This window comes from Castor canadensis, chromosome 19, assembly GCF_047511655.1.
Source record: "Castor canadensis chromosome 19, mCasCan1.hap1v2, whole genome shotgun sequence".
NCBI classification, from domain to species: domain Eukaryota; kingdom Metazoa; phylum Chordata; class Mammalia; order Rodentia; family Castoridae; genus Castor; species Castor canadensis.
In genome coordinates, this window is record NC_133404.1 from 29,759,596 (window position 1) to 29,786,354 (window position 26,759).

The following is a 26,759-nucleotide window of genomic DNA, read 5'->3' on the forward strand; positions in this document are numbered from 1 at the left end:
GAGACACTGCGTGCCGAGTGGAGCGTCTGCGCATGCGGAAGGAGGGGATCAGCTCGTACTTTCCGCAAAGTACGGTGGCCGGGACCGGGCAGATGTGGACGCTGGCGGTGCTGCGAAGGCAAAGCAGCCTGAGACAGCTACCAGACAGGTAACCATGAGCGGTGGTTCAGTCAGCAGGCGGGAGAGACGGGTGTGCGGCCGACTGAGGGAGGCAACGGTCTCCAGGAAAGGAGGTGCAGGGGCCCTGGCCCGCCATTTCTCCTTGGCGCCTAAGGCTGGTCCTCTATGCATGGTCGTTCTCTGAGACTCCATTAGCTACCAGGATGAGGACGCCGCGCCTACCACCGTGTTTGGGATCGCGATGCCGGTTCAAGGGCTTTCCTCCAAGGATAGCGATCCTTGGTATCGCTCCAAGGATAGGATTCCTGTGAAGGAAACGGACGGGAGAGTGGGGAAAAGAGGACTTGGGCCTATTAAGACGTGCGTATTAATTGCATGCATTTAGCAAGTGTTTACAGGCCCGGCTCTGTTGTTGTCGTTGGGGCAACAACAGATGAAGGAGATAAACGCAGTCACGTGTGCTTTCATTTTATCAAGGAGACAGAAAAAAAGACATAAAGACCAGCGATAGTTATATGGAGAAAACCGAGCAAAATAATGGGATCGATTTTGACTAGGTCGTGATGGGCTGCTTTAGGTAGTCAGAGCAGGCCTCCAAAAAGCGACATTTGAGCAACAGTTTGAATGACAAAGAGGGGAAGAAATTTGCAGGTAGAGCGAATCAAAATTGCAAAACCTCTGATGCTGGAATAAGTTTGGCTGCTTTACAACGAAAGAAACTGAAGAAAGGCGACCACCATAGCCGAAGCAGAGTGAGGGGGAGATTGATTGGAATGAGATTAAGGGGTGTGGGCAGCCCGTATGTCTTGCAGGTCCTTATCAGCAATGGCAGAGGAATTGTAGTCTCTGATTTATGTTTTGAAAAAATCATTGGCTGATCAATAGAGATGACTGTCTTGGGTAGCTGATTACTGCAAATGTGGAAAGCTGTTGTAGTTGTCCAGGCAAGAGATGGTGTTGTCTCAGACTAAGGTCACCTAATACAACAGACATTTGACTACCACCAATGTCCTCAAAAAAGAAAAAGCCTACTAGATTGCAGGTGCAGGAAGTATTTTAATCTATAAGCTAGTTTTATGTAATAAAATATATTAAGGTGTTTTGTTGACAGTGGGGATCAAAAGCGATCAATTTCCACTCCCCCTCCCATTGTCTTCTACACTGATAATTTATTCAAAAATACTTGTTTGGGGTCTTCCACATGGGCTACATAAAGTCTTATGTGGGCATACTGGGCTCAGTCCTGTCCAAGGAGGCTCATAGACATGTGGGGTTGGAGGGACCAAACTCGAAACATTTGAGGGCAGTACAGAATGTAAATGCTGTGGTATTGATTGGAGGAACATTTGGCAGGACTGCTTGATCCTGACTTGACTATGTAGAAGGCTTCCTGGGGCTGATTTCCAAGTTGAAGGTGGGTGGGAGAAGGTTGAGTGTGATTTAGTCAGAAAGAGTGGGCTAGAGAAAGCTTGGGAGTCCTTAGAGGATGCAGACTTTCCCAGGACCTCAGAGAAAGCTTGGAGATTAGTGAATGGGCATAGAAGTGAAGAGACCTGAACAGTCAGATCTTGAAGGGCCTGCTAGGCCATGTTTAGGGGGCTTGGATTTTATCCTAAGGAAAGGAAAAAGTTTTTTCAGAAGGGAGTGGAGGTAGGATGGGTCAAGATACAACCACTTAGAAAGGAATCTTTTGGGAGTTGTCCAGGGTAAAAGTTGGACACTGCAACAGTAGCAGTGAGGATAGAAGTGGGGTGAGAAATGGTCCCAAGTTGCCAAGGTTTCTGGCTTTGTTAACTAGGAGACACGGATGTCATATAGTGACCTGAGGAGTGCAGGAGAAAGTGAGTTTGAGGTGAGATGGAGTGAGTTGAGTTTGAGCTGCATGTACATATGGGACCTCCAAGTGGAACTCTGCAGGAGGCACGTAGGTACTTAGGTACTGACAGTCCTTGATTTATGATGGTTCCATTTAACGGTGGTTCTGCTTACCATAAGTGTTCAGTAGAAACTGCATCATCAGATTCTAAAGTTTGAATCTTTCCCAGGCTAACAATATACAGTCTGATTGTGTGTGCATTTGCTGGGCAGTGGCAGTGAGTCATGACTCCCAGTCACCCACAGCATTACCAGGGGAGACATTCCTTTTTAGTGTACTTTATTGCTAACATTTGTCGGATATTGTGTTTTGTGTTCTTACATCCCATCACATCTGGAAAAGGCCCATCTGTGTCTCCTGTACCCATACAGACATTCTGGTTTTCCTTTTCAGTACAGTATTCAGTAAACGACCTGAGGTGTTCATCACTTCGGTATAAAATAGGTTTTGCGTTAGAAGAGCTTGCTCAACTATGGGCTGATGTAAATGTCCTGAGCACGTTTAAGGTAGGCAAGATCAAGCTGTGATGTTCAGTAGGTTATGTGCAGTAAATGCATTTTCAGTTTAGGATGGATTTGTTGGGATTAACACCAGCATAAGTCAGAACATCTGTATAGAGCCCAGAAATGCTACACTTTCACTGTAGAGGTAATACAGTTCATGAAATTGTTCTAAGAGGGAGGGGACTGAACACTTACAAGTCTCAACCCTTAAGAGACAAAGAGAGGAAGAGGATCCAGCAAGGGTGACTGAGAAGGACCTTCCAGAGAGGAAGAAGGAGCTCCAACAAAGACTAACTTGTCAAGGACTAATACTGGATTATTGATCCTGAGTTCATGTCCTGGAGAAGTCAATAATTGAAGGCACAGGAGTAGAGTTAAGATTAAAGCAAGCACAAAGTTTATTGAAAGGATAGCAAAAGACCCTGGCAGTGGGACTTAGTGAAAGAGCTAAGCTGTAGTATGGCTGGAGTCTATGGGGCTCTACTGGGCACAGGTCCAACTCCTCCACCTTGCAACTGTGTTTGTGATTGGTTGGCACCGAGTCAGGTTCTCTCTGAACTCAGCCACCTGTCCGTCCCTCTCCTTATCGAACTGAGCATTCTAAGAAGGTCTGGTCAGCTCGTCCTGGCCTTGGAGGTCTGGTCAGCTCATCCTGGCCTTGGGCCCATTACCCACTTTGTGCAGCTGCATGTTATTTTGGTGAGGGATTTGTCATTTCTCTCAGAAGCCTGTTCATTCCCAGACCTCATTAGATGTCTGCTTTTAAAGTGCCTCTCTCATCCAAAATGGAGTCACCTCTGTCATTGCTCCCCTTCGGGACTACTACTGTGCTTTTAGAAAAGGGCAGAAATGTTTTCAGTGGAGAACGGTTATTATCTGCATGAGCATAGGCCTGTGTTTCCTTTACAGAATCTGCCCCCTTGGCCCAGGATGCTATGGAGGCAATTAAAGTGGAAAAAACATGGACTTGTAAAGAGAAGGGAATGGAAAAGTGCATTTTAAAGTCCAAATACCCACATGATAGAGAAGGCACTTGAACCTTCTGGATTAATGATTGAATTAACATTTACATATAGTGAACCCTCTTCTATGTAAGACTTTTTAGAAAATACAAATTCTTAGGACATCTTTATTAACCATTTGTTTGGATTAGAAAAAAAAAAAAAACCTTTTGCTCCAGTAAAATCCAGGTTGCAAATCATCCCCTAGAGTTATATGACTATATATTCAAAAGAATATAAACCGTTTGGTAAGCAGTTTAGAAGAAAGATTTCAAGAAGAGTGTGGGACAGCTAGGTGGGTGCAATGGTTCATGCCTGCTATCCAAACTGATTGGGAGGATCATGGTTGGAAGGTTAGTGAGACTCCATCACAACAAACAAGCTGGGCATGGGATTTCACTTCTGTAGTATGCTGGAGGTATAGGTAGGAGGATCAAGGTCCAAAGCCAGTCCCAGGCAAGAGAGCACAAACCCTGAAAATTAACCTTGAAGCCAAAAAAAAAAAGCAAAATAGAGGATTCACAGTAAGCAATTAGAATGGGCCCAGTGGGTTAGAGTCAGCATAAGAATGTCCTGTTTTAACACTATAAAGAAAGTAACTTTAAAATGACTAATCTATGTTTTTTACTCTGTGTTTATGTTTCTGCCTGTAAAGCCCAGGTCTGCTGCTTAGCTCATTGGAACACCTTTCCTAAATCTTTAGCTGGAGTTTGGGGATGTGGCTCAGTGACGGAGCACTTGTCTAGCTCCATCACGAGGACATCCATAGGACCTGGGCTCTATCCCCAACAGCACACACACACATACACACAAAGTCTATAAATGAGATGTTGCCTGATTTATGAATTTCTGAACAAAATCTATTAGACCTTTAAATTTGTTGACATTTTCCTTTTTAATAGCGCTAATGTAATTTACAAGTTACAGAAATTTACTAATTACGGAATCAGGCAGTTTTGAACCCCATGAAGAAGGACAGAGAGGGAGAGAGAAGTGAGCAAATGTATGAAAAGTTGTAGTGAACATACTGTCTTAAACAGCTCCATGCGCACGTGGTTCATGGAGCATTTGTTAAATGCTGTGTCCTCTGAAAGATGAAGGCCCAAGGGGCCTAGTCACCCAGTTGTCTAAATTGTCTTCTGTATTTCTGGTCTTTTTTCACTTAAAATCCTGAGTTCAGGTTACAATTTTCAAATGGTTATGAGATATACTTTATGTCATAGCCAAGGAACATCATGTGGCCAGAATTTCACAAAATGTGCTGCTAGATAGCCCTGTTAGATAAGTTGCTTTATTGAACTTGTGCTACCAAGTTCACAAATTGTTAAATTACAGCTTTTCATTGATTTTAAAAGCAGTTTAGGCCAGGCTAATGCCTTTAGTCCTAGCTACTTAGGAGGCAGAGATGAAGAGGATCACAGTTCAAAGCCAGCCTGGGCAAATAGTTTGAGAGACCCCCCCCCCATCTGCAAAATAACCAGAGCAAAATGAACTAGAGGTGTGGCTCAAGTGGTAGAGCACCTGCTTTGCAAGTGCAAAGCCCTGAGTTCAAATCCCAGTCCTACCAAACCAAGAAGAAAAAGTAGTTTAGATTGCAGAGCTTTGTGTGTGGAGTTTTTTGTTGTCGCAGTTCTGCACTCACACTCAGTTTTATATGCTAGGGTATAAGACCCTGACTCAGTTTATTCTTAAGTAAAAAGTTACCATTGAGTAAAAAGTGTGACGGGGACACATCTGTAATCCCAGCTATGGGGAGATGTGTAAGTAGGATGATTGGGGTCCTAGGCAGACTTGGGAAAAACTGCTGGAGAGCCTATGTGAAAGATAGCTAACGCAAAAAGGGCTTGACTCAAGTTGTAGAGGCAGGGAACCCCCAGCCAGAAAAAAAAAATGTGCTGAAGCACCTTTGTGGTTGAAGGGAAGGAACAACATGGTATGAAGATCTAGAGGCAGTAAGCAACTTCTCAAGGTGACTAAATGAAGGAGTATTATTAGCATATCCTCTCACTGAGCTATGGAAATGTTTTCACCATATAAGTCCTCTACTTTTTAGATTTTTTTTTTAAACTTTGCTGAGGTAGGTAGGTAACCTTTTTTCTACCAACTAAACACCAACTCCCATTTGTATGTAGAGAGCCCAGGAGTTAAGTAAAATCTAGGTAGTTGGAGGTGTTGGGGAAAGGAGGTAGGAGGGTGAAAACATGGTCCAAAAAATGTGTACACATGTATGTAAATGCAAAAATGAAATCTCTTCAGGAATGGAAGGAGGAAGGAGAATGGTGGAGGAGGTGAATGCATGTATGATGTGTTTTATACATTGTAAGAACCTGTGTAAAGGCCACAATGTAGCCCCACCATCACAACAATAAAAGAAAATACATTTAAAAAAAAATCTTGGTAGTGTCCCACCTGTAGACATTCGCTAAACTCTGTCCTGCCATGAGTGGCAGACTGGGGAGAAAGATTTCATTGAGAAAGACCACCTAAAACAAAGATTCCTGTTGTAGCAACTAAGAGTAGAAAAACTTCATTTTTGATGTGGATACACTGGAGATTTCCATTTTTAGTACAGCACACGATGATAAACCTAGAACTCAGATTCCTCACTAGTAAGATCAAGTAGATTGGTCAGTAGTTCTCAAAGTGTAATCCCTGGTCCAGTTCTTGGGCCCTCCCCAACCCACAAAATCAGAATCTTGGTGTAAATGTCAGGGAGTGCTCAACCATCTGTGTTCTAGCAAACCTTCCAGGGAGTAAGCCTTCCAGGGAACTCTGATCTAGAGTTTGAGAATATTGGTCTACAATATGTCTAAGATTTCATCTGGCACTGAAACTGATTTTTTAAAAGTTATACTGTTAACAACAAAAGGTGTTTTCAGAAGACCTTGGTCCTTGCATTCCTGCGTGGAAGGATCCAAGCAGAATGCGTGGGTGTAAATGGGATTTGTTAAGTCAGGAAAGGAAATACAAAGGAAGCGTGGGGTGCAGGTAGAGGGTGCTGGCTTGAGAGAGCATGCTTTTTCTTTTTCAGTTGCTTTTAAAACCTACCCATGGGGAGGGCAGACCTAAGAGATTCTCACCCAATAATGAACTAGTGGGGAGGGGCATGGGTGGTTCCCAGCCAGGTGAGGGTGGTCTGGGCCATCCCTGCCTCAGTACTTGGGATGGAACCCAGGAGCCTTTGCTCTACCACTGAGCTATACCCCAGCCCAAAAGTATGATTCTAAATGCCCAGCCTTAACCTGTACTACCTTAGAAAGAGTTAGCCTTTGGAGTGGTCAAATAATAGAGCTATCTAGGAAAGATACATGTGGGTGTTCTCAGGTCAAGGTATTCCAGGCTTCTTAAGAAGGAAACTTTGATTACTTATCTAAAACCTTTGTAGGCTGTGGTAACTGTCCAGCAGTTGAAGGTAAACTGGGAGGAGCCCAGTTAACAGATTGTCAGGGTTCAGGTGACCCTCGCCTCTTGCTTTTGCTGTTACCCATCTTTCCTTCCTTCCTCCCTCCTTCCCTCTCTCTCTCCCTCCCTCATTCCTTTCCTCCCTCCTTTTTTGCAACGCTGGGGTTTAGAACTCAGGTCTCGTAACTTTGATCCTCCTACTCTCTGCCTCCTGAGTAGCTAGGATTACAGGCATGAGCCCCCAACACCCTGCTGTTTTCCATCTTTGAGGTCACTTCTGTGCCCCTTCAGAGGCTCCATATATGTTAGTTGGTGCTTATTTCATTGATTATTAAGAATCGTGTAACCAGTGCTTTACTTCTACCCTCCTTAAAAAGAGGGGGTTGTGGAAGAGTTTCTCAAAATAAACCATGTTCTTTCACTTTTTGACAAACTTTATACCATATATTAGAAATGGAAAGGAAGTACAAATAGGGAGTATGAAGGGCAGACTCTGGGTGATTACAGGAGCACTTGCATTTAACTTCATCTTCCCAGCATCCTGTGCCTGTCATTACAATGTCGAACACTGAAGGAGACTGAGACTTAGAGAGTAATCTGCCTCTGTGGTGACTGATTGACTCCAGATCTCTGACTCTTGTGGATGTACCACTTTAGCAGGAAAAGTTTAAGATATTAAGGCTTTTATCTGTAACTGGATTGCCAGACATATCCTTAATGTTAAAATGAGCAAGTTTCTGGTCATTGTCAGCATCCCAGGACTGAAGTTTAACAGGACAATGTACAAACACGTCACAGAGTTTAAGAGTTCTCAGTGGCTCAGCAATAATCTAGGAACTTGTAACTATCAGGCCACCTCGGAAACCCCCTTGGGTAAGGCCCCCTGTCTGTTCTTATGCATTTCAAAAACAGATGCTGGGTGAAGTTTGAACACCATTGTCTAAGGAAATTAGCAAATCCAGCAGCCCTTGAACTAGTAACTGCCAGTTGCCCCCTGTAGGCCTGGGGGAAAGAAGGGCCTTAGGTCCTGGTACTCAAGAGAGTGGCTGCCTTCTCCTCTGGGGCTTCCCAAATCTTCTGGCGGAGCTTATTGGGGCATGATAAAGATAAACTTGCCAGGCAAGAGAAGATATCCAGAAAGAATGGAAAGATAACCTGCCTCCCTTCTCTTGGTGGAGGGGGTGGTGGTGGAGAAGGCTGGTGAAGAGTCAAACCAGACCCATTTTCTTTTCTCTGGCAAAGTTAATGTTATCTGTATTGGGGGAGAGGAGGGAACCCTGGAAGACAGCCTTTGTTTGGAGTGCCTCAGCTTCTGCTTTAAGTACCCTAGTTACCATGTAGCCTGTTGGGCTGTGTTAGATTTGAACCTATTGTTAAATTAGGCTGAGGTTTAATTAGCAAACTGTGGTAGCCAATTCAGATAAAGAAAAGTAATTTTTTTTTTTTTTACTTTTAATAATACTGATTGTGGAAATAGATGTTTTTCTGTTTTCTGAATTTAAGCCAAAGAAAAATTCCTGGGCTACAAGTGTGGCTCAAGTGGTAGAGTGACTGCTTAGTAAGTGCAAAGCCCAGAGTTCAAGCCCCAGTGCCAAAAATGAATGAAAAATAAAGAAAAGCTCCTAAAAGATGTAATGGTGCTCTTTTTTCCCACATAAAAAGAAAGATTAAATTACTAGCAGCCTGTTACTTGACAATTTTGAAATTAAGTGATAAGAGAGGTATTTTCTAATGAATAGACTTAGAAGTTCTAGTTCTTACTTAGAAATATTTTTAAGTTCTTGCTCTAGAGATTTTTTTTAAATCAAAATTATAATGAGAAAAAAAGAGAACAAGAAAAATTCTAATGAGTTTTCAACATTTTCATTGATATTAATGAAATCTTATGCACATTGATGCTGGAAATCCAAAGACTGGTAAATATTCCTGAAGTTATTGTTTTTATAATTTGGGTTGTTGACTTGGTTTTGGTGGTAGTTGTTTGGGCTTTTTTGCTATACTGGGAAGGGAACCCAGGGCCTCAGGCATACTAAGCAAGTACTCTACCACTGAGGTACACTCCTAGTCCATTTTTTTTGTTGTTTTTTTGGTTTTGGTTGTTTTGTTTTGAGACAGAGTCCTGCCAAGTTGCCCAGGTTGACCTTGAATTCGCTATGCTCCTGCTTCAGCCTTCAGAGCAGCTGGGATTATAGACATTACTACCATGCTTGGATGAAATTGTTTTTTTTAATTGAACTTTTACTTTGAGATCATTGTAGATTCACAGGCAGTTGTGAGAAATACAGCAGAACAGAGGGACTCTATAGCCTTTACCTAGTTTCGCCCAGTGATAGCAAATTATGGTCCAGATCACAGCCAGTATCTTGACATCAGCATAATCCACCAATCTTATTCAGATTTCCCCTTTTATTTTTATTCATTCATTTGCATGTATACTTAGCTGTGTACAGTTTTATCATATAAGTAGGATAGTGTGCTGTTTTGTAATCACAAGAATCCCTCATGTGGGGCAGGGGGTAGAAATGAACCAAGCCTTGTATGCACATATGAATAATAAAAGAAAAATGAAAAAAAATAAATAAATAAAAAAGAATCCCTCATGTTACCTTTCATAACTACCCACTAAGTGAGCGGCAGCCTCCCTGCCAGCCAGCAACCACTAATAGGTTCTCCTTCTCTATTTTGTCATTTCAAGAACAAAATCATACATTAGGCAGCCTTTTATCCCTCAGCGTAATTCTTTTGAGAGCCATCTAAGGTGTTGCCCGTAGCACTTCTTTTCTTTTTATTGCTAAGATATATTCCATGGTATGGCCTGCCACAGTTCAACTATTCACCCAGTGAAGGATGTCGTATACAAATTTTTGTATAGAATTACTCATTATTTTGGAATAAATGCCAAATGTACAATATCTGGGTCATATGGTAGTTGCATGGTCCGCTTTTTAAAGAAACTATCAGGCTGTTTTCCTGGGTAGCTGTATTATTTTATATTTCCACCAGCCATATAAAAAGCATCCAGTTTCTCCCCATCCCTGGCAGCTTTTGGTGTTACTAAGTTTTTATTCTAGCTATTCTGGCAGTGGTGTTTTTTTACAGGGTTCCCCACCTCCACCCCACCCCTGTGGTGGAAGAATGGGCATTGCCAAGCAATAGCTGATCCAAAGGATGTTTAAAAGTGGCAGCACAGGTTATAAAGTGCATGCTAGGAGTCCTATTCCCTAGAAACCATATCTCATCCTTGGATTGAGGATTTTGTAATTGTTGACTTCAGTACAATTGAGAGGTTCATTCCAAAGCTGAAGCTCATGTATTTCTTTAGTAAACATTCTCGGCTACTCATAGGAGTGTTCAGCTAAAATAGCTGTGCATGACAGTCACATCAGCCAGCAGGACGGTGCCATTGTGTTCACTGTGGTCCTCCATGAGGCCTTTCTCTCTCTCTCTCTCTCTCTCTCTCTCTCTCTCTCTCTCTCTCTCCCTCTCTCTCTTTGGAAATACTAGGGTTTGAACTCAGAGTCTTACACTTGCTAGACAGGCATTCTACCACTTGAGCCACTTCACCAACCCATTTCTTTCCTCCATGACACCTCAAATGTCTCCCGCAGCTTCTTGCTCAGGGTTGCGTCCTCTTCTCTTGTCGGCATGGGACCTGGGTTCTGCATTGCACAGAATAAGTCACAGGCCTTCTTGAGACATTCCTGGGATTCCAGGATTATCTTCCCCTACACCAAAATCGGCTTCTTTCCTATCTCTTCTCTTTTCATTGTTCTGTGCTGTTCTGCAGAGCCCGGTACAGGTGAGTCAGGATGGGAATCCAAAGGATGACCAGTATGGACAGCAAGAAGAGAATGGTGGCAAAGTTCAGACAGTGTGTTCCAAGATGATCTTCGCTCAGTTCAGGGCAGCCCAGCAAATCCCTGCTCCATAGAGACCCTACAATCGAATGACCAGTGTGTACCAGGTCTGTGTACAGCATGCAGCTGCTAATCCCTGGAACGCTTTGAAGGCCCCAGAGTCCACTCACAATGTCAGCAGTCTTCATGTGAGACCTCTCTGTCCTCCATGCAGCTCTATAAAAGATCCTTCAACAGTAAAGTTAGTTTCTTCCAGACTTTTCTCTTGGGGCATGTGAATTGATTTGTTCTTTGACTGTTCTGCAGATCCCAGGACAGATGATTTACCTTCCGGGAAGGGGAATTTCTGGCCCCTATTGTCTGGATAGCTGAGGTTGCTGGAGTCTTGATTCTGATTCTAGATAATTAATAGCACTTAGAGCCAGTCTCTCAGGGTATTGGCTTCATAAAGTCAGCCCTCCGCTTCTCAGTCTGGCCATATCTGAAGACAAGACATTTCAGCAAAGCCATTGCTACTTTGTTCTTGGCATCCTGTACTGGCTTAGGGTCCACGGTCCTCAGCCCTGGCCTCAGAAATGAGCAGAGTGCCACCACTATAGTTTTATTTTATATTTCAGTACTGGGGATTACTGGACTCAGGGCCTTGAGCTTGCTAGGCAAGTTCTCTGCCACTTGAGCCATGCCCCCTGTAGCTTTAATTTGTATTTCCCTAGTGGCTAAGTATTTGAATGGCTTGTCATGTGTTTATTTACTATCTTTGTATCCTCTTCAATGAAATGTCTGTTCATATCTCATGGTCATGTTGTAATTGAATTTTTTTTTTCTTATGGTACTGGGATTTGAACTTGTAGCCTTGGGATTGCTAGGCTAGCACTCTACCACGAGTCAGCATGATAACGCAGCTTGCAGTGTACCAACATCAGAGCAGCCACTTCAGAAAAAGAGTATGCTCCATTCATTCCCCCTGTTTGCTTTTTCAGTTCTGGCCCTTTCCTTAAATACTGTAGTTACTTTAAAAAAAAAAAATACCGGTTTTCGATTTTCAGCAGGCTTCCCACAGATACTTCTTTTAATGCAGACTTCTTTGGCCAGCATCAGTATTGCAAAGACTGTGCAATTATGAAAGGTTTTTGCTAGGTCCCACTAGAAGCAGCTTAGCACCTGTTGTCTTCATTCAGTCATTATCTGCCTGACCCCTAGGCGTTGGTGACCCCATTGTTTTTTCTCAGTCTATAATATCTATCTGAATATGCATTTTTTAATTTAAAGTTTGCAACCTTTGGTTTTTCCAAAACCATTTCTACTAAAGAACCTGGTTCCCACCATGCAGAAAACAGCCCATTTTGCCCCTAAAATATTTATTTACTAATGTTCTCCTTAGTCTATGTGCTGAAATGATTGTAGGTCAAAATGATCAAACAGCAATTTCATTTTTATTTGTGGTAAAATTTAAAGTCTTAAGACCCACAGAAATATTACTGGAAGTATTCCATTGCTGTGGCATTCAAATAGAAATAATTACATTTGTGGCTGAAATGTTTAATAGTAGAGCTGAGTACAAATTAGCTAATTTGAGATAATATTCTGTCTTAAAGTGTCAGTTTTATTGAGGAAAGATAACCATTTAGTATAACACAAAACATAAAGATGTAAGTGTGATGGAATTAAGACTTGAAATAGAATATGCAAACCATTTTCTGGTGTGTAACTGACAAAATCTGCCAGGAGCTAAGGTGATGATTTTATTCAGACATCGCAGTGTTGAGTAATGGGCAACCTCTCCATGAGGAGGGAGAAGAGGTAAAGATTTATAGAACAAAGGAGGCCAAGCTGAACTTGGTCACCCACATCTGTAATCCCAGCACCCTGGAGGCTGAGGTAAGAGCGTTCCAGTCCAGCCTGGGCTACAATAGAGAGCCAAGGTAATACACCTCTGTAATCCCAGCTGCTTAGGAAGAACATGAGTTCAAGGGCATCCTGAGCAACTCTGCAAGATGCCATCTCAAAAAAATTTTTTTAGTGAAGTTTTTGAGGGAGGGTGGAGGCAGGTCCTATCTGAGCATATGGTGCAAGATTTCCCTTTCTGGTCAGCTCTTAGAAGCAAAGAGTGAAATGCTTCTCCACCATTGCAGCTTTTTGGAAGCACATGAATGTTTAACGTTGTCAAATGGAACAAGGTTACCCACATCTATGTGAGTAAATCATGTGGAATTCACACTGTAGCTTGAAAATAGGATGCAGGGAAAATGTTAAAAGTTTTTGTTCATAACTTAAAATCTATAGGTTTCTTAATACTTATTTCTACTCTAAAGAACTAAAGTAGAGCAGCTTTGTCTGGTGGGATTGACAGCAGTTGAAATTCCTTAGAAGCAAAATAGGAGGAAGAGGCTAATAGAGAAAGGTGAGAGACCAAGAGAAGGTCAACGGGCCATACAGTAGAAGTCAGGCCCAATGTAAGCGGTCACCCTTCAGTCTCTTGTTAAAAGTGAGCAGGGCATTTATATTTGGATCTGGGTAGAGAAGAGAAGTCTGTGGATTTTGTTAAAGAGTAAGTTTTAAGAGGACAAAATCAGGACCCATGTAAAATGTATACATGTCAAAAACTAACTCATTAATTAATGTGGTAATTGGGCAGATGTCAGAACCTATTTAAAAGGAGAACTAAGAGAACTGGGAATTTCTGTGGGGAAAAAGAATGTTAAATTGAGTTTACAAAAGGAAGAGAAAAAACCTTAGCTTTTCCCACTGGAGGGAGGATTTCCCCACCATCAGACAATTCACTTGTATGTCGGTAAGCAAGAATGACTTGTATTGCTATCAGTTATCCACATGGAAGAGGTATCAGGTGGCTCAGAGGCAGAGAAGGGATTTTCAGTCTACTCTTTTGCTTATGCCATTGTCTTTATAACAACTACCTGCTTCCTCTGATGCTGATCCTTGCCTGGACTCTGTGCTTTAAAGTCCCCATATGGTCCTAAATACCTGTTTCACACACACACTACCCTCTTCCTGGTCTCCATCGTGTCAGGGGAGCCAAGACAGCCAGAATGTCTAAATGTCACCCAGCTACAAGTATAGTTTGCTTCTGTTGGCGTGGCTTTTGCTTCACTTGTCTTTTTCTTAGGGTGGCATTTAATGTTTTTTTATTTAGTGACAGGTGATGACCAAGGACTCTTGTTATTATCATTAAAATTATAAGTTGGAACTTAGTCAGCAATAGCCATAATATAGCTTAACTATATAGTGTTAATCTATCTTCAGATTTCCACGTTTGACTTGGAGGTGAGGGGAAAGAATTTGAGTTAGCCCAGTGGTTTTGAACTGGGCAGTTTTGCCTCCCAGGGGACTAGAAATGCAGACATTTTCAGTTGTCTGAATCTAGTGGGTGAGGCTGGAATGCTTTAGCATGTAGTGGGTGGAGGTCAGGAATGTTGGTTAGCATCCTGCAGTGTCCAAGGCAGCTCCCCCACTGCACGGGAATCTGGTTCCAAATGTCAGCAGTGCCAAGGTCAAGAAACCTGGCAGCCGCTGAAAAATATCAGGGAAAAGCTGATGTTTCTCCTGTGTTAGAATGACAACAAACTTTACGCTCTTAAATCTGTATGGAAAGTACGTTTCATCATTATGATATGAAAAATAATTTTCTTAATGATTTTTCCTTTTAGAAATTCAGCACTCATGAGGCCAGTCATAGTGGCTCACACCTGCAATTTCAGCTACTTGGAAGGCAGAGATAGGAGGATCACAGTTCCAGGCCACCCCAGGCAAAAAAAAGTTGGCAGGACCCTATCTCAGAAAGCAAGCTGGCCAGGTGCTTGCGGCTCATGTCTGTAATCGTAGGTACTCAGGAGGAAGAGATCAGGAGGATCGTGGTTCGAAGCCAGCCCCGGCAAATAGTTCTCGAGACCCTATCTTGAAATCACCATTACTAAAAAGCGCCGATGGAGTGGCTGAAGGTGAAGGCCCTGAGTTCAAGCCCCAGTATCACACACACACACACACAAAAAATCAAGCTGGGCATGATGGTAAAATCCCAGCTATGTGAGACGCATGGTTAGGAAGGAACACCATCCAAGGCTGCCCTGGGGCAAAAAGCTGGAGACCCTATTTGAAAAATAACTAAAGCAAAAAAGATTGGGGATATGGTCAGTGGTAGAGCTCCTGCTAAAAAAAAAAAGAGAGAGAGGGGATGAGGGAAGAAAAGTTCAGTACTCAACATCGCCTCTAGATTGAGACAGTGGTTAAGTGGAAACAGTTATTTTTCCTTGTAATATATATATAACACTCATTTTAAAATTACTTTTTCCTATTTTAGGCCTCATGAAGAAATATCTTAGAGATTTGTCAAACTTCTAAGCTAGCAATTTTTACAACTTGGAGTTGTACCTCTTACCTACACATTTTGGAAATCAAAATGGAAGCCTTCCATAAAGTTTTAGAACAATTATATAAGAAAGTACTTCTTGGAGCCACACTTGAAAACGACAGCCATAATTTCGTCTTTTACCTCACCCCAGCTCTTCCAGATCCACACTTTTCTACAGCCTCCTCCTTAGGAGGATTGAACACCACAGGTGTGCAGGGTAGCCATAAGCCATCCTCTGTTGAGGTGACTACTGTTCCTGACTCACTGCTGTGTGTGGAGAGAAGCTCTGAGCTGAGCTGTGTCCGGGAGGTGAAGCTCCTTCAGCTAACCGTGATTAGGGTGATGATAACCAGGATATTGTCTGTGGAAACTGAGAGCCATGCCAAGGAGAAATACAGAGATATAATTAAAATCCTTCTACAGACAACTGAAGTCGATTCTAAATTGGTAAACAATTTTTTTCAAAGATTTAGATACTTAAAAGTTCTAAAAACTTAGCAGTAGTGAGTAAGTGTATTCGTCTTTCTACAGATCTGCATGTTCCAAAATTCGGATAAATTGTTATCTCACATGGCTGCAAAGTGCCTCGCCCTGCTTCTCTATTTCCAACTGAGAGAAAAGGTAAGATAAGTAATCAAATTATGTTGTTATTTTCCTTATAGTGTTGCTCTTTGTTTGGTTGCTTAGGCAGTACTGGGGGTTGAACTCAGGGCCTTGGGCTTACTAGGCAGGTGCTCTACCTCTTTTACCACAGCACTGGCCCTTTTTGTACTATTTTTTTTTTTGTAGCACTGGGATTTGAACTCATGGCCTTCTCCTTGAGCCACGCTGCCAGTCCTTTTTTTTTGATGGGTTTTTGTTGAGATAGGTTCTTGCAAACTACTTGCCCGGCTGGCTTTGAACCTCGATCCTCCTGATCTATACCTCCTGAGTAGCTAGGATTACAGGCGTGAGCAGGATTACAGCTCCCAAAAGCGTGTTGGTTATTTTTAAGATAGGGTCTCACTTTATGACCAGGCGGCCTGAACTGCAATCCTTCTATTTGTTTTGTCATTGCACATACCTGGGATGACAGGAATGTACAATAGCACACAGTCATTGATTGAGATGAGGGTCTGGCAAACTTTTTGCCCCTGCTGGCCTCAAACCTTGATCCTCCCAAGTAGCTAGGATTATAGGCTTGAACCACCAGGGCCTGGCATTTGACTTTACTCCTATTCACTATGTAATTTGTAAATCCACACAACCTTAAGAGTGGAACTTTGTATTAAGGATTAGAGTTTTAAATATATTGTCAACTGTAATAAATCAGACTCTCACCCCAAGAAGTGGGTTTCACATCCCAGAGGCCATAGCTTTATGGCCTCTTAAAAATGGTTTGGAAACCTCTTCTTGAGAGCAGGCGCATTTTCACGGATTTGATATAAATTCTAAGAATGATTCTCAGCGTAATGAAAAATAACACAAACAAATTCAAAGTTGGATTGCTGTCTTATCTACATATTAATTGAACCCAAGCATGTACTGAGTTCTTTCTCCTGTAATGTCCTCTACCTGAACAGAACATTTCTTCAGAATAGAAACAATGTTATTTTTAGTAGAATATTGGAAAATTTACCAAACTATAAAGAACAAAATAAAATAATACATCATTCTAAATTATATAACACTGCTAATATTTTCATGATTCTGTTTACTATCTTATTTTTATGGCATTGAATTTCTTGACTTAAAGAATATAAGGATATTTCTGTTTCTTGTCTCATCAAATACTGTACTATTTTAGGTAAGCAAGTAAACAGTTTCGTGTATAATTATATGTAATAGGTAACTTGCAGTTACAAAGAAAATATTGTATTGTAACTATGTTTTTTGTTTTCTTACTTGTAGATAACATTAAGTAATTCCTGGATTGCTTTTTGCCAAAAACATCTTTCTCAGTTCTCTGAGACTGGTGAAGTAGTGCATTGCCTCTGGACTCTTACAGTTGTAATAAAAGAAATCCTTAAAGATACATGCTCACAAAAAATTGGTATGGATTACATTGCCCCTAAAACAGTTGTCATCTCCCTACCTGAGGGTTCTAGTTATGATGAGCAGGAGAGCTTTCTTTATGTCTGATCTCTCTTTTTTTGTTATATTTTTGATTTTTTGGTGGCACTAGGGTTTGAACTCAGGGTCTCACACTCAGGCGCTCTACCACTTGAGCCACTCCTCCAGCTCTTGTTTTGTCTTGATGGGTGTTTCAGAGTCTTGTAAACTATTTGCCCTTGGCTAGCTTCGAACCTCAATCCTCCCAAACTCGACCTTCTGAGTAGCTAGAATTACAGACATGAGCCACCAGTGCCTGGCTCTGATCTGTCTTGAAGTATGAAAAACTAAAGAATCTGTCCCAATACTTTTTGATTGAAGGTAAACTTTTTTTTTTTTTTTAAAGATGGTAATATGTAATATTTAACTCAGAGCTTAAAGATCTCAGGAAAGGACACCATTTTTGAGCTAGTCTCCCACTCCTAGAAGTCTCCCACTTGCTAGAAGCCTTGCACTTGCTAGAAGTCTTGCACTTCTAGCAAGAGGTGTCTCTTTAAATTTCCCCCAACTTTACCTGTTACACCAAAGTAAATTCTTGCTAAAACTTCAAAAAAAAAAGGTTGGCAATGTTTAATGTGCCATCTTGAAATTTTCTTAAGAACATGAGATTTTTTTTCAAAAATGTTTTTTAGAGGATAGTGCATACTGGTAAATATTTTTTAATAGAGAAAATTAAATGAAAAATAAATACCCCTTTTAACTCATTCCAGTTCTCAAAGGAAAGAGCTCCTTGCACAGACTTGCAGTTATTTTCTCTATGTAGAAAGTATGTTACATAGAGTAGTACAAAATTTGTTACAAATGAATTATTTTATACACACTTTCTGACAGTTACTTTTCAAAATAATATCTCTTGTGTCATGAATTTCTATTCACATTACTGCATACTTATGTCATTATTTTTTGGTAAGTGACATGATACATATTATTGTATTGTATGAATGTACCATGACTTTTTAAATAAGTCTCTATAAAAATACTGATAGGTTTTATTAGGAGTGAAACCTCTGGATTAAAGACACAACCAAATAGCCCCTAAAGATAATTTCAATTTACTTTTTTACATGTAATATCAATGGAATGGACCAAAGGGCCCATTTTACTACAGCCTGTTTAAAGTTGACATAGAGCAGAATTCTGACTCTTTGTCAAATGATTCACTTAAACTGACCAGTGTCTAAATGATTATCTCAATTTAGGAATAGCAATGACTGGCTTTTCATATATTGCTTTGTATGTCTTGCCTCGGTTTATCCTTTTCCTCAGTTTATAATTGACTGTTCTTACTGGTTTTAGTTCAATTTTTTTGTTTTCTTTTGTTTTTTGTCTTTTTTATTGTATTATTTTTGTACTGGGGGTACATTGTGACATTTACAAAAGTGCTTACAATATATCTTAGTTAAATTCATTCATTCCATCATTCTCTTTTATTCCCCTCCTCCCCTTCTTAGAATAGTTTCATCAGGTCTCATTTTTTTCATTTTCATACCTGAGAACATAGTATTTCCATGATATTCACTACCCTATACCCTTTCCTTGTATCTTCCTCTTCCCACTGATACCAACTCCCAAACAGGACCTGTTTTACCTTCCTGTCCTGTTTTCCAAAAAGAGACATTTTTGTTTAAGATAGCTATATAGGGAGTTTCATGGTGACATTTCCATATATTTATGTATTATATCTCAAAAAGGTATAAGGGAAGATTTTAAAGCTTTTTGTTATTTTATTTCCCTTGCATGGTCTCTTGCTATTGGTATTTGTAAACTGAATGTTAAACATACTCATTAGCTGTTAATCTCTGCTTCCTCGCTTGATCTGTTAGAGGTAAGCACTTTTATCTCATGAAAGTGATATGTACAAAAATTGACCTTGAAGTTGAATTTTAAGAAAGGTTTGTTTCCATTGCTTATGATTACTATTGTTATAATTTCAGAAATTCTAAAACAGTTCCTGATTCCTTTTGACACTACTTTTGAAGTATTCTACAATTCCTTATTTTCTCAGCATTTTGAAAACTGTCAGAATCCTTCTACTATAATAAACAGTTTGATGTGTTTCCTGGATTTACTTGAACTTCTCATAGCCTCTAGAATCTACCTGAAGTTTCATTGTAAGAGCCAAAGGATTTTATTTTTGAAACCTTGTGTTCTAGACATTCTTACCTGGCCTATTGAGGCTTTTGTCAAAAGGAAGTTGGTTGTATTCATCAAAAAGTGCCTTCTTTGTAAAGTGGGTGAAGACCTTTGTCGTGGATCTGTGCCTGCCTTATTGTCGCCAGACCGTCACCTTGACATGGACATGTTGGCTTTAGCTGATGCTGTTTTGCATGCCGTGCATCTGGGGTTGTTGAAGACATTTTCTGTCCATGGGAAGCCTTCCTGCTTTGGAGGAGATGAAGTTCAGCCTGGATGTGGACGAAGTTCTGATCCAGCTCATGTGGTCCTTAGAGCAGCAAGCTTAGTTACAATAAAATCCTTAGAAATCAAGTTCCGAAATTGTACCTCAGCAAATGAGATGAAAGGTAATTCTCCAAACTGCTTTTTTATGCAAAGTAATGTGCAATCGTTTGTTAAGTAAAATAGTTCATAATTATTAAATCTCAGTACTAATATAAATTCTACTAACTTAAACTATGTGTTATCCTGGTTATAATTTATTAATTACCTTTTCAACAGAGAGATAGAAACAGAGACAGTGAGAGAGAAAGAGACAGAAAGAAAGAGAACTGGAAGTCCTTAAATTGAATATATGTAGCATCCTTAAATTGAATATATGTAGCATAACGAGTAGCTTAGGTTTATAGGAAAAAAAGTTGCTGTTGAGTCATCAAAAAGCAAGTAATAGAAAAGTCAATTCAACTCATTTTAAATATTTGTGGCATTTTATTTATGTTGCCACCTATTGAAAGCAGTATACCCATTTATTCACATTACTGAAGCTAACATGGAGAAATTCTATTGACAAAGGAATTGTTGCATATAATTTCCAAGATGTTAACTCCAGAATTCAAAGAAAGTCTTGGAAAGTGTGGTTTTTAGTGTAGGTGTTGGGGAAGACTAGGCCTCTACTTCACTTGAGAGACATGAACAACAAATGTCTCTAAGCAAACTGTATCCAGTTTCAAAGAAAAACCTGAATTGTAAGCAGGGACTTATGTAAGCAGGGACTTCCCTGAACTGTGTTGGGTACCATCTAGCTTTTTGTAACTATTTTAATTCTGTGCAGTTTCAATTTACAACACTAGATGGCATCTGTTACTCAGTTTTATATTGCAATTAAAAGGACCTGTTTGATTTTTAGCTAAATGTTAAGAAGTTCTTTCTTTTAATGCTTTAAGCAAGCAAACAAAAAAAAATACACTTTTCTGTTAATTTGAAGACATTTTTTGTTTGGTTGCATTGTTCTCTCTAGTAACTGATAGCTGTAGTAACCAACAAAGAGGAAATCATGTAACATTTGTTAGTCAAACTATCATTAGTACTGTAACAGTTGTGGCACATACACATTCTCACATTCATATTTATAAGTGAATACTCTTCAGTAAGTCACTTTCTTTCTTTGAGCCTCAGTTTCCTCATTTGTGAAAACAGAGATAATCCCCAACTCATAGGACTTTCTGAAGGAGTACTTGAAAGTATTGGCAAGGCTAGAAATTTATATATGGTCAAGATATTATTCATGTATTCATAAACTGTTGCCTCCACTTGAAATTTACATTTTTTGAAGTTGATTTGCACAGGTTCATGTCTGAGTTACTGACCTTCTTAAAGCCTCACCTTCAGCCCTCTCTGCATTTCCACAATCCGTGTGAATGGCTGTCCAAGGTCTTCATAGAACAAGACGATGACATGCTGGAGGCTGCCAAAGCATTGCTAAGCATCTACCTGAAGCTGACCAGGTACTGTGTTTAAAGTAACTGTGTAAGGCCACCTGCTAGCCAAAAAAGCAGGAATCATTTTAGGAATTGTGTCAGGCATATCATTTACTTCTCATCATTGGAGAAATTTCTTGTGGTTTCCTCATAAGTTCCAGTTCCATAACCCTGCCTTACATGAAAACATGAGGACATTTGTGTTGTCAAGAGAACTTGGCTGGCTGGGCAGATGTGAGGTAGAAGAACTAGACTGGGATCTGCAAGCCTGGGTTCCTGTTTAGTCTCCACTTGAGTTGTACCTGTGTGATCAGGAGTAAGCTAGTATATGTCTCTCAGTCTCAGTTGATGGTTGAGGCCATTGTTCACCTCTAAGACTTACTTTTCTATATCAGGCTTCCTCTATAAGACGATTTTTGCTTTTGTAAAAGTGAATACAAGCTTGTACGTAATCACAAGAATTGTCCCAAATTTTCACTTTAATATGTAGCTACATGTGGGCTGCTGCCTTCTAAAGGCAAATATCTAAAATTAGTTCTAGAGTTATGTTATGGATGACATTTTATGCTGATGCTGTTTCTGCGTTTTTAAAACAGCTGTACTTGTGGCAATATCTTCTCATGGCAAGTATCTGTAATTGCTTATGAAGTTAGTAACTGATGACCTTTCCCACTATTTCTGCTCTGCTTTATTAAAACCCTAAAGTATTTGCTTTATTTCCATTTCTTTTTTGGCCCAAGAGAAAGGGATTTCTTCCTAATGACCCATGGTGCAGTATTGTGCTTGCCAGTATTTTACTGTGTTAGGACACTGCTGGCAGTGGCTGCTTGCAGACTGAGCATTCGGGGCCAATTTTCAAAAGGCTGTAATCAAGAACACAGAATTCCTGCATGTGATTTGAATTTGGCTCAAAGACAGTGAAATACAAATCAGACTGAAAATGCACGTGCTTATAAGCATCTATTCTTAGTTTTACTCAAAGTTGACTTCCCAATCCTCAGAAAAGAGGAAGCCTGCTGCTGAGCATAGTGGTGCATGCTTGTAATCGCAGCACTTGGGAAGCTGAAGCAGGAAGATCTAGAGTTCAAGGCCAGCCTAGGCTACATAGTGAGACTGTGTCTCCATAATAAAAGAGAAAGAAGTTTGTCTTATATGTGAGTTTCTCACTGTATTAACTTCAGCAGTGTCCAGAGTAGCATATGTTTATGACATACGTATTTCTTTTTTAAAAATGCAGTTATTGGTTAAGTTTTTTGGCTTTCAGTGATAGAAACCAACTCAAACTGACTTAAACAACAACAAAAAAATGAGAAATGATTGGCTCATGATTGGGAGTTCTAAAGGATCAACCTGGTATCAGATGTAATGATATATACAGAGATCCAAATCATGTCATCAGTTATTTCTCTTCTTCACTCCTTCACAGCTGAGTTTGTTCTCAGGCTGGCCACCGGCAGCTCGTCTAATAGTTATAATCTTGCATAGCCCCAATAAAAGTTCCAGGGGAGATCTGATTAGCCTGTCCGGGGCCCATATTCTTGTCAGAACCAGTCATCGTGGCCATAAGCTCAGGGTGCTCCAGTTGATCAGTCTGGGTCACATGTCCACCCCTGTTGAGGGTGAAATGGTTGCCATTGAGAATGAAGGGTTCTGATGTCACAAGAACTGCCATAAAGTCAGTGGATTTTCTTTTATTGAGTCAAATTTATTTAGTGTGTGGAGAAAGGAATTTATTTTGAATTTTTTTCTTTTAAAGTGATGCGTAGATTGGAAAGCAATGGGATGGTATGGTATGAGGATAGTGTCTGCTAAGACTGCTGTTCATAAAGAGTCATTGATCTGGGTTCTCCATTATCTTCATTTTCAGACAGTGTGAAGCTACTGAAAGCTTGACCCAAGAAAAAGAAACGTGGATCCATCACACACATGAAAATGGTTATAATCCTCACTGTATTTTCTTGTTCTTCTTAGAGAATATAGGATTTGATTCTACAGTTCTTCTTGACTTTTTGATTTCATCAGAAACCTGTTTTCTAGAATATTTTGTTAGATATTTAAAATTATTGCAAGAAGATTGGGATCATTTTTTCAGCATTTGCAAGTTCTTTGATGCAACTGAATCTCAGTGTGGCACAGATATTTGTGGTTGTGTCCCCTTACTTGTTCAAGACAAAAACACTAACCAGACAACCCCTCACTGTCTGACTGCTTCTGAAAGTCACAAGAATGCTTACCCTTGGGTTTCCTGGGCTCCTGGTGATTCTCCTGAACCACTGACCCAGGTTGCTATGGCCACAGAGACCCACCTGGTGAGGGATCATAGTCTGCCTTCTGCTGTGGCTTCTCAAAGCCTAGTGGCTTATGACAGCTCTGATGATTCTGAAGCGGACTCCATAGACCAGTGTTTAGCAAACCGAGACCAGACACCTTTGCACCAAGAAGCAACTAAGAAAATTCAAGACTCCGCTGGGACAAGTAGGGATAAAAATGAACTTAGCCTAGAGCCTCAGTCAAGGCCTCTGGTTCTAAAAGAATCTAATACCCCCTTTTCTATTGATTGTGAAATAGTCCCAGATAGTAGTCTCTCAGAACTAGGAATATTCTACAGAACAGTACAATGTTTTGAAGAACTACAAGGTGCCATTTACCGTTTGCAAAAGAAAAATCTCTTCCCATATAATGCAACTGCACTTCTAAAATTGTTAAAACGTATAGAGGCAATATGTAATAAAGTATGAAACCTTTGTAAAACAGTGGCATTTTATTTCTAGAAATTGTTTTTCTTTAATGTAAATTGTGCCTCAATGAGATGATAGAACTGCAAAAGGCTTTTCTTTTTGCTTTGTTGGAAACTGCCCAGTGCCTAAAAAGATAGATTGTATGATAAGTCACTTGGTGTAGTTGGGTATCACTTGAAATTTCTGGTAGTTGAGACTGACACAAAATTTGGGACAATTACTTAGTTTCTAGAACTGCTATGACAAATTACCACATACTTAACAGCTTAAAAACTACTAAAATTTATTCTCTTGCAGTTGTAGAGGCTAGAAGTCTAAAATCAAGGTGTCAACAGGGCCATGCTTTCTCTTCCCTGCTTCTGGTGGCCACTGGCCATCCTTGGTGGTCCTTGCCTTGTTGCTGCATCACTTTAGTGTCTGCCTTATGTGGCATTTTCCCTATGTGCATATCATTGGACTAGTACCCACCCTAATCCAGTATGACCCCTCTTAGCTTCCTTGTATCTGCAAAGACCTTATTCCCAAATAAGGTCACACTTACAGGTTCCAGATGAGCATGAATTTTGGGAAGACACCAGCCCACTATAGTTATTATTCCTCATCTATATACAGTGATGGGTAGAAAAATAATTTAAGATAGGTGATTGAATTCATGTACATTGTCTGCTTTATGAACATGGTTCTTTCTGAAAAATTTTAATTGACATACATATTTATGAATGGTGATAATTTGATTGTGATTGTATACAATGTGTAATGGCCAAATCAGGATAATTAGCATTTCCATCTCCTCAAATATTATCAATTCTAAGTTTTGGGAACCATTAAACTCTAGTTATTTTGAAATGTTGTAGACCATAGCTACCCTTCTGTGCTGTAGGACTTTAGAACTAGTTTCTGCATCAATACCCATTACCTAACCTGTCCCTCCTTTTCTCCTACCCTCGCTATCCTTAATGACCTGTGTGCTACTCCACTTATAAGTGATCAACTTTTTACTTTCTCAAATGAGTGAGAATATGCAGTAATTGTCTTCCTTTACCTGGCTCACCTCACTTAACATGATGTCCTCTAGTTGCATCCATGTTGCTGCAACAGGTTCTCATTCTTTTTAATGAAATAGTAATCCATCATGTATTACACTTTTTATGCATTCTTTCATTGGTGGTTGTCTCGATCGATTCTTTATCTTGGCTATTGTGAATAGTTCTGCAGTAAACATGGGCATGCAGGTAGCTCTTTGACATACTGTGAGTGATGCCTTTGGATATATACCCACCCAGTAATGAGATTACTGGATTTTACAACAGTTTTATTTTCATCTTTTTGAGGAACTTCCATACTGTTTATGTTTTACAGTGGCTATTACTAATATACATTCCTGACAAATAGTGTGTCAGAGTTCTTTATCTGCACCCTCCACCAGTTCTTACTTTTTGTGTTTTTGCAATAGTAGCTATTCTAACTGGGGTGACATGTTATCTCATTGTGGTTTTGACTAGCATTTTCCTGATGATTAGTGATAGACATTTTTTCATATACTTGTTAGTCATTTGCATGTCTTTTGAGAAATTCAGGTCTTTTGCCTGTTTTTTAATTGGATTACTTGTGGTTGGCTTTTACTTTTTGCTTTAACTGTTGAGTTATTTGAGTTTTTTATATATTCTGGATATTAATCCCTTGCCAGGTGAATAGTTTGTAAATATTTCCTCCCATTCTGCAAGCTGTCTTTTCACAATATTGCTATGCAGAAGCTTCTTAGTTTGATAGAATCCCATTTGCCTAGTTTTGCTTTTATCACCTGTGCAATAAATAAATAAGGATCTTTGCCTTGATCTCCATTTTCAGACATGATGTGTCTCCTGTTTTCTTTCATAGTTTCATAGTTTAAGGTCATACATTTAGGTACTCAATCCATTTTGAGTTGACTTGTGTATGTGGTGAGAGATAGTGGTCTAGTTTCATCCTTCTAAATAGGTATGGCCAGTTTTCCCAGTACCATTTAAAGAGACTGTCCTTTCTCCAATGAGTATTCATGGCACCTTTGTCAAAAATCAGATGGCCGCAAATATGTGGATTAATTTGTTGATTAGCTATTTGATTCTGTCGATCTGTGTGCTGGTTTTTATACCAGTATCACACTATTTTGATTACTGTAGTTTTATGGCATGTTTTGAAGTCTCCAGTTTTTGAGCATGAATTTTTTTTTTTAAATGCAGGGTTTTACTATGTAGTTTAGCCTGACCTTGAACTTGTGATCCTCCTGCCTCTGCCTCCCAAGTGCTGGGGTTACAGGCATACACCACCACATCTGGCTGAGTATAATTATTTAAAAAATGTTTGTAGAACTCAAGTGGTAGAGCACTTGCCTAGTAAATGCAAGGCCCCAAGTTAAAACTCCAGTACTGCCAAAAAATGTTTTCAATCACTAGGTAATTTTCTTATTTAAAAATATTGTGATAATAGTAATTACATTCTGTCTTTTTGAGAAGAAGCAGTAAATCCAATTTTTCATATTTATTAGATTTGTGTAATAGAACAACTGTATGGTACTGGTGAGTCTGTTATTAAAACATTTTAAGATGTTGCCCTTGGGCTCTGGGTGTAGCTCAGTGGAAGAGCACTTGCCTAATATGTGTGAGACCCTGTAATCAATCCCTAGCACACCACAAAAAAAAAAAAAACTATTGCCCTTAAAATGTCTTGTAAGTGGCCCCTTTGTAGAGGAATATAGCAAGACTGATCATATAGACATTAAAATACATTATTTGATCAATATTTGATGATAGTAATCACAACAGTTTAGTACTTACTCAGGTAGAAATGGAAAAGGTAAGTGGGGCTTTCTAGAGGATGGCTAAAGTGACAGTGAAGGATTAACCAAACAAATCTTTTGTTTTTTTCTTTTTGGAGGTTCTAGGATTCAATACTAA

The 26,759-nt window shown here is 39.9% G+C and overlaps 1 protein-coding gene across 5 annotated transcripts; it reads left to right on the forward strand.

The window, feature by feature from the left end:
- On the forward strand, window positions 1-23,839 carry Lins1 (lines homolog 1). Of its 5 annotated transcripts, none has more exons than XM_074061732.1 (7): window positions 1-148; window positions 15,075-15,572; window positions 15,657-15,746; window positions 17,016-17,157; window positions 19,151-19,738; window positions 20,944-21,115; window positions 22,956-23,839. In XM_074061732.1, the coding sequence occupies exons 2-7, from the start codon at window positions 15,174-15,176 to the stop codon at window positions 23,824-23,826; spliced, it is 2,262 nt and encodes a 753-aa protein (XP_073917833.1). In that variant the 5' UTR covers window positions 1-148; window positions 15,075-15,173; the 3' UTR covers window positions 23,827-23,839. The 5 variants fall into 5 exon arrangements, with proteins under 5 accessions (XP_073917833.1, XP_073917835.1, XP_073917834.1 ...); XM_074061733.1 differs by lacking the exon at window positions 1-148 and adding an exon at window positions 155-480; XM_074061734.1 differs by lacking the exon at window positions 17,016-17,157 and having other exon boundaries at window positions 19,222-19,738.
- Window positions 23,840-26,759: the final 2,920 nt, after the last annotated feature.